The sequence below is a fragment of the Quercus robur genome, chromosome 10 (assembly GCF_932294415.1).
Source record: "Quercus robur chromosome 10, dhQueRobu3.1, whole genome shotgun sequence".
Classification (NCBI taxonomy): domain Eukaryota; kingdom Viridiplantae; phylum Streptophyta; class Magnoliopsida; order Fagales; family Fagaceae; genus Quercus; species Quercus robur.
In genome coordinates this window covers 6,125,542-6,137,454 of record NC_065543.1, presented here as the reverse complement: position 1 = coordinate 6,137,454, position 11,913 = coordinate 6,125,542, and the positions used below count along the sequence as shown (strand labels likewise).

Below are 11,913 nucleotides of genomic sequence, written 5' to 3'. Positions count from 1 at the left end.
TAGGGAAATGCACGCACTTGTTGTCATTTTAGATGCGATTAAAAAGCCTTTTTTTCAAGCGTAGAGACTACATATGAGGAAGATGCAAATAGAGATGCGAAAATTCCTGTTGGAGTTGGAGGTGCAGGAGCAGTGAACATGACTCTTGTAGAAGGAAGAAATGCGGTAAATAAAGAGCGTTCTCCCCTCTTGGTTGGCGTTTGCCAGCCACTAGAGTAAGTAAAAGAACCTACAGTGAATGAACTTAAAGAACCACAGATTTGGACCAGATTATACACCTTTATGTCTTCGAAAGTAGCCGATAAAGCTTTAGGACAGCTACGACCCTCTTATTGTACCAGAGTAATCGGTTCCACAACTTGTTCGGAACGTCCGTACCGCTCCTCGTGGAGTAGATCCCGCATCCAACCAAGTCTTTGACCAGGGAACGGGAGAGTTCCCACTACTGTTGGCAGGCCAGCTGGGCCGTGAGCGCGGTGGGAACGGGCTTCCCCAAAAGCCAGCCCCGGGTCGGGGTCAGCATAGAATACACTCTTATTCAAGATGCTAAGTTTTTTACTAGGTCTTTTTCTCAATTGCTTTATTCTCATATAATAAGAGAATGTAATAAACTTATCTATTGTTTGGCTAGAAATTCTTTTACTGTTTCAGATTGTGTTGTATTGATGGAGGATATTTCATCACAATTTTATTTTGTATTTTTGATTGACATAGCCGGTTTTTATTACTAAAGTTTTAAGATTTTCCTCTCAAAAAAGTGAATTCATTTGGTTAATTTTGATATGTTTGTTTCTCCATTTTTTTTTGCTGAATTCCAAAGTTTGTCTCTTTAAATAAATTGAGTTCTAGAACGTAGCTGGGGGCCTGGGGCAAAGCACAGCAGAGAAAACAAAAGCATTGCCTGGTCTCTGTCGGACCCTTGCTTGGGATATATTTTTATTTTGCAAAATACACACCTCACGTGTGTAGCAAGACACTTGGAGTGTTATAATGGTACAGCAAAGAGCACGCTCTTATTTTACAACAAAGTTTGTAAATACAATCATAGGGCTATAGCTTTTTCAGATCTATTCCGATCCAATGGCCGATATCATCACTTTTGAGTGTCCTAGGCCGACATCCTTATATTGTACTAGGGAGTGGGGACCACACCGACTGCACAATCATTTTTCTTCATATTATCAAAGTCTATAAAAAGAGAGCCACTGGCTAGGAGTTTTAGCCCCACTTCAATCTTTGGAAAGTGCACTACACGCTCCAATTTGCAAAAGATGCTTTCTAGTTTTGTCTCTTTTGATTAAAAAAGAAAAAAAAAAAAAAAGTGAATTTGTTTAGCGTCCCGTAGGCATGGCAAAGAATAAAGTTTCCTCTCAAACTCTTTAAACTTCTCATATATCTTTATATTAAATGTATATTTTAAAATTTTAATTTTATTATATTTTTCATACTTACAAATTTTAAGAAATTCAAAAATCTATTGCTATGTCATCAATTAAAAGTTAAAGTTTCAAGTTTTTGTAATTTAAAATTGTGTATAAAAAATACGTTTATTGATCGAATAGTAAATAACATCTGATTTAGACGAAATTTAATATGTATGTTAAGAATATAAGGAATATGAAATTTAACAGTTAGATTTTCAAAGTTCACATAAAAAAAGGAGATATGTAAGAAGTTTGAAGAGTTTGGAGATAAAACTTTATTCTTATAGGTGCCAATGAAAATTTTTCTCCCCATATAACTTATTTCATTAATAGTTTTTGATAAATATGGTTTCAAGGGATTGTTATCATGGCTTATAAAATTTCATTTTTCATTTTTCTTTTTACAATTTAATAAATACAACAATGAAAGAGGAGAGATTGGGATTCTAATTCCCCCACTAAGGGAGTGCATGTTTTTCCATTGAACAAAGTTTCTCTTTGTTGAATGGATTTCCCCCTTTTTTTTTTTTTTTTTTTTTTTTTTTGAGAGAGAGATGTAATGACTTTTTCTTATTACAACTAATAAAAAATTTCTTCACCAAATTAGTGATTTTTAACATATATGAACACTTATAATGTTTGGGGGTTTAAAATGACAAAATATAAAAGTTGAGGTTTATTTTGTTATGAGGACAAAATTATTGATTTTTTCTCATACTTTTTTACATGCTCATGTTATTTATTTATTTTTTACATGATTGAGAGGCGAGTAAAAATATGAATTTATAATTGAGAGTCTTATAATTCAATGATATTGTTTATAAGGAGAATAGAGATTCAAATCTCCATCCCTCATTTTATTAAAAGAAAAAAAAAAAAATTGGAGGATAAAAAAAATTTGGAGGATAAAATACTTTTTTGAGAGGATTTGGATGAGTGATAGAGAGAGTAAGGAAACTCTTTTTTTTTAAGAGATGAGTAAAGAGGAAACGCAATTATACATTTACAAAGATCCCAAAATGATATTGAGAACTCATTTAATATGTTATGCAGTTGCCCGTAACGTAAGCCAATAAATCCATTAATTAATGTGTAAAGATTCAAGACAATTTTTATCCACGTACAAAAAAACATTATTGATGGATTGTGAATTTGAGATTTCGTGATAGGTGATTTTTTTTTTTGAGTAAACATGATAGGTGATTGAATAAAAGAATTATATACAAAAAAAAAAGAAAAGAAAAGAAAAGAAGAAAGAATGGTTTTGCATTCTTTTACGCGTATATAAAACAAGGTCCTTCTTCGATAGTTCTTTTTTTTGGACCGACTTCTTCTTCGATAGTTCTGTTATTACTTGATCAAAGAATATCGCTTGGTTTTGACACATGTTTTAATCCAAAAAACAAGAAGGAAATTTCTTGGTCAAAGAATTTCTCTTCCATTTTCATCAACTTTTGAACCCTTGACTTCATTAATTTTGAATTGCAGACATTTACAAGGAGACTTGATGATAAAAGAAAAGTGTTTAATATAAGAGGAAACGGTCCAAGGAATGCAAGTATGTGAGAATCCTAAAACATGGTCAATTATAAAGTGTGAAAAACAAGTTGGAATTTTAATTTTTTTATTATTATTATAGAATTTCAACTTATATTGTCCGCTTCTGATAATTGTGCTCCTCATCATCAGATTAAAACACCAATTGGTTTTGGTGTGTAGACGTGAATTGAACTCTAGATTTCTTATTTAACCATCAGAAACTTTATTAGGGTTTTTTTTTTTTTTTTTGAGAGAGAGAGAGAGAGATAATTACAACATGCTGCTAACCATGCAACTCGAATCCTTTCTTTCTTAGACCCCCAAGCACTTTGTGCATGGAAATGTGTCAATTCAGTTACAAGACTTTTTGGCTTATTAGTTAAGGTAACTGAAACTCATTTGAAATTTTAATTCTTGTTATTAATACTTTGAAAAATACCAACCTTTTTGACACTTTATTCTCAGAACATAAGCCACAATAAATGTTTAACTGGTTGGCTCCATCTGTAAGGAAGGTAGAAAAAACAATAAAAAGATATAAACTTTTTGTAGGGTATTGTAATATTTGGGTCATTGCAGACAGAATAGATTGATCGGGTCAACTTGTGTCATTTTTGGACTTGACCCAACTTGAACTTTGGTTAAGAATATTTTTGTCTGAACCCTCATTTTTTGTTTCCTCTGTCAATGGCTACTGCCCCGTCAAACAACCCTTTTTCCCTTTTTGGTACAAATTAGCCTCAATTTCTAATGATTTGGCTTAAACCAATCAAGCAAATTATTTGCCAAAACCGCAATTCATTTTGTAAGTACTGTTTTTTTCCCCTATTTGTAATTTCCATGAGCAAAGAATGAATGTTTGATTTTGCAAATTTCATTGAATGTAAAATGATATAAGATATGAGTGGAATTTGACATGATGTGTTGGTTATTTGAGAATGCATTGTGAGCCGCATATGTGTAATACATAACTATAGTAACATCATAATAAGACCATAACCTACATAGTCTAAGATTCCTTTAGCTCATTTTGTAGTTGTCATAATAAAAAGTACAATAATTTTATCTTCGTAGCCCTAGATCCGAGTGAACCATCAACCATGTATTATTGATTTCCTAGTGTGTATATTTACTTTTATTTTATTTCTAATTTTATATTTATTGTTCAAATCTCACACATCTTGGGTTAATTAGTTTTTTCACTCTTTTCTAATATGTATAAAAGAGTTAAAAATTGTGAATTCTAACATGCTATATTGATTCATCCATTTTTTTTTTTTGATAAGAAACTTGGATATATTTTCATGTTGAATATGATGTATGGAGCACATTACACATTTACACTTGCCATAATCATAAATAGCCTTGTTATTTTTTATAATAAAAAAATGATGCCAGACGAGTAAGATTTGTATCACTCTTAAGTGCATTTGGATTTTGGATGAGCTTTGCTAATTATTTATTTGCTAAGAAGCCTGGTAGAAAATGAGAGGGAGAAAGTTTATTTTGGTGTGTGATCAATATAGCTCAAAAAATCCACACACACAAAAGAAAACTATTTTTTTTTTTTTTTGGCTTACCAAACTCACACTAGCATTACCCATCATATATTTTCCATTTTTTTTTTTTTCTGATTAAAAATACTTTATAACACTAAAAAAACAGAGTGAAACAAAGAACCCCAAATTACACAATCTACTAAAAGACACTCGATATATTTTCCAATTGTTTCTTTCTCCAAAACCTCATACATTTTTTTTTCTCACACGTGCATGGATCAACATATTTCTACTTTCTTTCAACTTGAACAAATTTAATAATCTATAATGTTTCAAATGCCTTAAAATTTAGTTGATTGATGTCAGAAATACTAAAAACGCACACACATGCATCTTTGTACCTCCAATAATTGCACACATATATTGACTTACACTGTTACACACACCTGTACAGGCGCGTAGAGTAGAATGAGAATCTACATAGGATTATACATCTAAAAGATATTTATGTAGAAAAAAAATTGATGAAGAGGATAGCAGATTATTATTAAATTAAGAATGAGAGAGAGAGAAAACAGTGTACCAAACCTAACCGTTAATTAAGTGGGGAATACTTGCTGTCAGTATAGTCTTCCCATTGAAGTAAAGTTAGTTGAAGTTGGCCACATTGAGTGAGAAAGTGGCCACCCTTCTCTCTCTCTTTCCTTCTCATCATTATGATTATGAAACCAAAAGAAAAAATAAAATTATAAATCCTACAAAAGGTGAAAGGTAGCAAAGGAAAGAAAAGTAAATTCATACAAGCAAGAGAACCTGATTCAAAGTTATAGAGAGAGAAAAAAACACACATACACCTACACAGCTAAAAGAAAGACAGAGAAGCAAAACAAAACAAAAACTCTGTTAAAAAGCTATGAGGAAAAGAAACATGTGGTATTGGAAGGCTGAGGGAGGTTAGAGAGAGAGAGAGAGAGAGAGAGAAACTGAAACCCTTCTCTGGTTTGTTCTTCCTTTTGGTTTAAAACAGCTTTTTGAAGGGTCTTTGAAGGTTGGAAGGTTTAGCTAAGGTACACACATATGTATGATCTTATCTTAATTATATTTGTGTATGGAATTTTGGGTTATGTTAGTTATGTTATTTAATGTTCAAAGATATAATCTTTTGGAGAAATTTATTAAAAAAAAACAAAATTTTTTTGAAAGGTGGGTTGTTTCTGTTATGGAGATTGGAAGTCATATGTTAGTTTTAAGGTAAGATTCTTACTGAATTCCTTGTTTTTATGGATCTCTTTGCTCTCTGAAATGTCAGATGTCGTTTACTTGAAGAATTTATTGTCTTTATCCTGTTAAAATTAATTTTCTTTATCAACAACTAACTGATTTTGCACCTTAAAAAAAAATTTCTCTCTCTCTCTTTCCCTGGCTGAAAGTATTCTTGGAAATTTATGTTTGTAATACTTAATTGTTCTTTTCTTCACCTTGTAAAAAGCTTTTGTTCTCCTGCAGAGAGATGATTCTTCTGCAGAGAAACTGAATTAGCCTTGTGAACGATTTGTTCCCTTTTCTTAATTATTAAAAAAAAAAAAAAAAGGTATCTTTCTTGTCTGTCTAAGTAGATGATTCTGCTTGTCAGTATGTGTTTGTTGAGGCAGTCATGTTTATAAAATTAGTGTTGACAATTGAACGAAGTTGATGTTTTAAACCGTCTGGTTGTGTTATATCTTATAAAAAATTATTAAGGGTGTCTTACATAATACAAAATTTGGAATCCAACCGGCTAATTACCTTGTTTTTCCTCCTTTTCTCTCTCTTCAAAGAACTACTACTTATCTGATCTTTTGCCCAGTGAGGTGGTCTCCTTGCTAATCAATGTAAGTTTTTCAGTGTAAAATTTATGTCGATGGCTAATCTTGTATCAAGTTAATTGTTAAACTAGGTCCTTGAAAATGTCATGCTAATTCTTTAGATTTGTCTCTTGAAAGCCATCCCATATCTTTATATCGTGTATCATTCTGTTTTCCCTTGTTGATTAGACTAAGGAGGTTCTAATCACCTCAAAATACTCTAGCTATCTCACATCTCTATGTTTTTCCGTGTTGATTAGGCTAAGAGGATACTTAGCACCTCAGAATATGGATCATTTTTATTATTATTTAAAATTGTGTAGTTCTTGGAAAGCTTTATGCTGCACTTTTTATATGATTGTGTCAGTAAGCTGGACGAGCAGTTCAAATTTCATCTGTTCTAGATGTTCTCTGGAAGCCATTTTATTTTGTTGGTTTCAGCCACCTAAAGATGCTATTGCCATATAATTTATGTCCTAATTTTAAAATCATATATACATACTTACATACATGTATACATAGATAAATTCATGAAGATGCATGCATATGTTTTTGGGCCTGCATATACTGAATGGTTTGATTTCATCTTCCTCTACAGGGAGAGACAGTAATGCTAGGAACATGGGAAAAAAAGGCAGTTGGTTTTCTGCAATAAAGAGGGTGTTTTTACCCCATTCCAAGGAGAAACTTGCCAATGTAAGTTGATATCTTATGCTGGGGAAGCATCTGAAAAAATGCTTACTGTTTATTATTTAGAAATTTTTTAACTATTTCTATTTAATATGGCTAAAATTGTGCAAGTATTTTATGATTAAGAAGCAACTGCCCCTTGTATAGATCGTGTAGTATTTCAAAAAGATTAACAAAGAGTATGACATTGGATTGAGTAGATTGGCAGAAAAGAATACATGTAGCCGACCTAACTAGCCTGTTGGCGATCCATAGCGAGTCCAAAATTTTGGGACTAATGCTTGGTTGTTGTTACTGTTTAAAAGATCAATAAAGAAAAAAAAGAAAGGCTGTTGGTGATGCATGATTAAAATTTTACAATACAGTACAAAGTGGTCCAAGTATTTGAGTACTAGTCATTCTTCATTTTGAGTTGCTTCCCTTGTATATTCAGCCGCCGGGTTGTAATATCTCTTCTAGCAAATATTCCCTGGAACAATAATTTTTGTTAAAATTTCATGCTGTTCAATTAGTGTTTCAAAGTACTTTTCTGGATTGAGAGAACAAGGATCACTTGCTTCCAGCATGAAAAGTATATCTGATGTATAGCTTCTCTTCATTATTATTCCATAACGTTGCAGGACCCAGAGAGAAAAAGCACAAAAGACAAGAAAAAGAAGGGGTTAGGAAAATTAAGGCATGCTGAGACCAACTCATTCATTCCCCTCTTTAGGGAGCCGAGCAGCATTGAGAAAATATTTGGGGATTTTGAGAGGGAGCAACAAAAGTTAACTGTTAGGCCTCCCACTCCTCCTGAGCAACCGAGAACGCCACCTTTTGTGCCTCCTAGAGTTGCTTCTCCAAGGGCTCCTTCTCCAAGGGTTGCCTCTCCTAGGGTTGCTTCTCCAAGGGTTGCCTCTCCTAGAGCTACTTCACCTAGAGCTGCTTCTCCTCGGATTGTTCATCATCACAAGGAGACTAGCTACAGACCAGAACCAACTTTAAGAACCCACAATGCTTCAGCTACTAAGATCCAAGCAGCCTATAGAGGTTATATGGTAAGTGCCCATCTCTTTTAATATCTGGATACTATTAAAGACAATTAGTCAAGGGCTTGTGCTGTCACAGCACATCTAACAAGAAAATATGACAATATGAAGGTAAGATTCAATACAGAATGGAGAATGCCTAATCCCTTATAGTCATTTTTCTTTGTCAAGTAAGTTATTTCTAGGACCACATATGACAATTCAGATGAATTTATATCATAAAAATATGTATTTTAGGTTATGGAGACACTTGATGTCATAGGTAATTGTTTGCCCAGATGTCCAAAAGCAAAGCAATCATTAATGCCTCTCTAGAATCATGCACTTCATGTGGTACCATATTTTGGCCACAATTGTTGGTCCATTTTTCTGGAAAAGACTTAAGTTTAAGGCACAGCATTTTGAGATAGTGGAACTGAACTTTAAGACAGGGCATGTCACTGCTATTTTGACCATAATTTGAATATAGGGGTCTCAAACATGCCCAGTACCCTTTGAGGTTTGCATGAGGAATCAATTGATAGAAGCTTATCTATGTCAGCTCTAGGTAAATAATGTGGGACTGAGCATGCTCTGCATCAGCATTAGACCATAAGCCAACTCACATTATGTGGGACTTGTCATGCAGGCAAGGAGAAGCTTTAGAGCTTTAAAGGGTCTGGTGAGGCTACAAGGAGTGGTGAGAGGACAGAATGTGAAGCGCCAGACGGTGAATGCGATGAAGTACATGCAACTCTTGGTGCGGGTTCAATCTCAAATTCAGTCTCGGAGGATCCAAATGTTAGAAAACCAAGCCAGGCGTCAAGCTCAGTTCAGGAATGATAAAGAAGTGGATAGTACCTTTGGCAAATGGAGTCAGGCAGTAAGTTTCCCTTAAGTTTTCCTATGTGTGATTAGCGAATTTGATTAAAGCTATGTGGCCTAATGTTGGTGCATCATAGAAGATTTGATCACTATGTTCAATGGCTCTAATCTGGGTTACAATACGTTCAACAATAATTCAACATGCCATATTTATAATAATTGGCCACTTGGCCTGCCCGCTATAAAAGCATGGCTTTGGGTCTTTGCCTCTCCAGTTGACAGCTTGATGCATCTTATCTTTTGATTTTCATTTTGGGTGTAATGAAAATGAACTCTGTTCTGTTGGAATCTCACTAACAGACCCAAGGATCATTTGATTTTCTACTTCGGTGCGGTGTCTGTTATTGAATTTTTTTTTATAGTTCTTTTACAAGAAGTAACATTCATAATTGGAGCATTGGTACAGTCTGAGGCAGGTAATGATGACTGGGATGATAGCTTGCTAACAAAGGAGGAGAGAGAGACAAGATTGCAGAAAAAGGTTGAGGCAGTCATCAAGAGAGAGAGAGCTATGGCCTATGCGTATTCACACCAGGTACTTTGTTTACGTTAATGTAGTCCTGCTTGCTTCAATTGCATCATGAGAGATGTTCTCCCCTTGCATAATTGTCTTTTCAATTAAATCCAGCAGTGTCCACCAAGAAGTTCACCTTAGTTGGCATTTATTGTTATTTGTTAAATTACATTGTAGGTACTGAAATTAATAATTTGGTCTTCTTTGCTTCCCATGATGCCGCTAGTAACTTTTCATTTTCATTTCTCCCTCTTTCATAGTTTGCATTCCCCATCTCACATATTACGTGACATCTTAAGGCCATCTTTCCCATGTATGTTCTAGATTCCAGCACATGTATCATTTTGGTAATTAATAGTTATGATCTTTTTGTTAGGATGTAGTACCTATAGATCTGCATTGAGTTAAGAAGCATATTTGTGCTATTGGTTCTTGAAGGCTATCATGGTAGAGTTAACCCAAAAGACAGTGGCGGAACAATCTTAAGCTTGTCTTGGGAGTTAACAAATTTCTGCATCTCACAAAAGGTGTACCTCTGTAAATGCAAACATTATATCACTATTTGACAATTCTTGTTCAGAATCAATGAGTTCAAGAAACATGTTATCTTTGCTCATGAATAAACTTAAGGTTGTAATACTGTTCTAAACGTCAATGTCCATTTACGAACCTTTATAGTTAGCAATGGGCATGAATTATCTATTGACCCAGGCCTAATCCATGAACAACTTCAGAGGATTTAGCTTCCTTGTTTCTCAAAACTAGCTCAAGACTCAAGAGACCAAGTCATTGCAACAATGTTATGCATACTTTTATATCTTAATGTTTGTTTTCTCTATGCCAACAGTTGTGGAAAGCCACTCCTAAATCAACTAACACTCCTCTAGCTGATATCCGATCTGGGGGATTTCCGTGGTGGTGGAACTGGTTGGAACGTCAGCAGCCTCCAGCAAATCCTCCTGAAGGCCAAGCCATGAAGAGTTTTCAAATTACACCTCCAAGACCTGTTTCAGAAATGAAGCCAAGCCCGTGGCCTCAATCAAGCAACCACAAGCAAAATCCTTTTGGCTTTGATAGTATGGATACGCCCACACCAAAATCGACAAGATCAACTATAGTCACATCAGCAAAACAAGCTCGAACACCACCTCCACATAGAAACCCACTAGCCAACAGCTCAAGCATGTCAAAGTATTCAAGACCAAGAGCTAGTGGAGCTAGTAATTCACCCTTTGATCTGCCACTAAAGGATGACGACAGCCTCATGAGTTGCCCACCATTTTCAGTTCCAAACTACATGGTTCCAACAGTTTCAGCCAAAGCCAAAGCAAGAGCTTATAGTAACCCCAAGGAGAGGTTTCCAGGGACTCCAAGCAGTACTGAGTCAAAAAGGAGACTTTCATTCCCTTTGACACAAGGCATTGGGTCTTTCAAGTGGAACAAAGGCTCCTTGTTCTCTAACAAGGATTCTAGCTCTCAAACGATGTTAGACAAGGACCAGTCACTTCAATCTGTAGGGAATTTGAGTGTGGATTCAACTGTTTCTTTACCTGCTGGGATTGGAAGGAAGCCATTTAACCGATTTGTGTGATTTCTTTTGGTATATTTTTGACCTTTTAAAAAAAAAAAAAAAATCCATTGTGGTGTTTATTTTCATTGAGTGTATGGTGATAGTTTGATTTATATAATACTGATGTAATATAATAAAGAAACGATAGGAAATGATGGTTTGAATGTAATAGGATTGGGTTTCTAAAAGGTATCATGACATTAATTTCTTAGGATTGCTAAAATCTCTAAATTCTCTCATTGTAATCTCAAAAGGCTTTGATTGTTTCAAATCTAACAGTGTTCACACTTTTTCACATTGTGTTTACACTCATCATCATCACATGTAAAATGTGGCATCTTGTGTAAAAGTGTAGACATTGTGTGAAATATTTCACATTTAAGAGTATTAAACAATAATTAGTCAATACTATAGAGTGCTGGTGTTCAGTTCAAGAGATGGCTATAAATATCTGTAATTATAAAACCATAAATATCTATAATTATAAAAAAGTTCTTACCCTAGTATAAATAAAGGCTCTTGTTTCTGTGGGATATGGGAGAAATGATTGTGGGAGCATCGTATCAATAATTTTAAAGAAATTGATTCCTTGCTCGAACTCACTACACTTTATATATAGATTGTAAGTAAATCAAATCACAACTTATTCACTTGTGGTTTAATTCAAATTTAAGTTGTTTATTTGTGGTTTGTAATTTGGCACTTTATCCATTTAAACTATGTTTTGTTAGGCTTTTGTCACTCACCTTTCCATTTTTAGTTAAAAAACACGTTTTACTACAAAAATGTACACATTTTACTACCTAAACAACCTTGTTCTCTTGCATTTCTTTTTCCTCTACCTCTCAAGGGAAAATTACAAAATGATGCTATAGTCTTAAACTCTCATTTTTCCTTAAAAAATATATATATATTTCAGATAATAATAATAAAGAGCAACA

The 11,913-nt window shown here is 34.1% G+C and overlaps 1 protein-coding gene across 3 annotated transcripts; it reads left to right on the top strand.

The window, feature by feature from the left end:
• The first annotated feature begins 5,166 nt into the window (after positions 1-5,166).
• On the top strand, positions 5,167-11,267 carry LOC126701538 (protein IQ-DOMAIN 13-like). 3 transcript variants are annotated; one of them, XM_050399696.1, is made up of 7 exons: positions 5,167-5,529; positions 5,666-5,713; positions 6,905-7,002; positions 7,617-8,033; positions 8,653-8,886; positions 9,295-9,423; positions 10,250-11,267. In XM_050399696.1, the coding sequence occupies exons 3-7, from the start codon at positions 6,928-6,930 to the stop codon at positions 10,991-10,993; spliced, it is 1,599 nt and encodes a 532-aa protein (XP_050255653.1). In that variant the 5' UTR covers positions 5,167-5,529; positions 5,666-5,713; positions 6,905-6,927; the 3' UTR covers positions 10,994-11,267. The 3 variants fall into 3 exon arrangements, with proteins under 3 accessions (XP_050255653.1, XP_050255654.1, XP_050255655.1); XM_050399697.1 differs by lacking the exon at positions 5,666-5,713; XM_050399698.1 differs by lacking the exons at positions 5,167-5,529; positions 5,666-5,713 and adding an exon at positions 6,274-6,333.
• Positions 11,268-11,913: the final 646 nt, after the last annotated feature.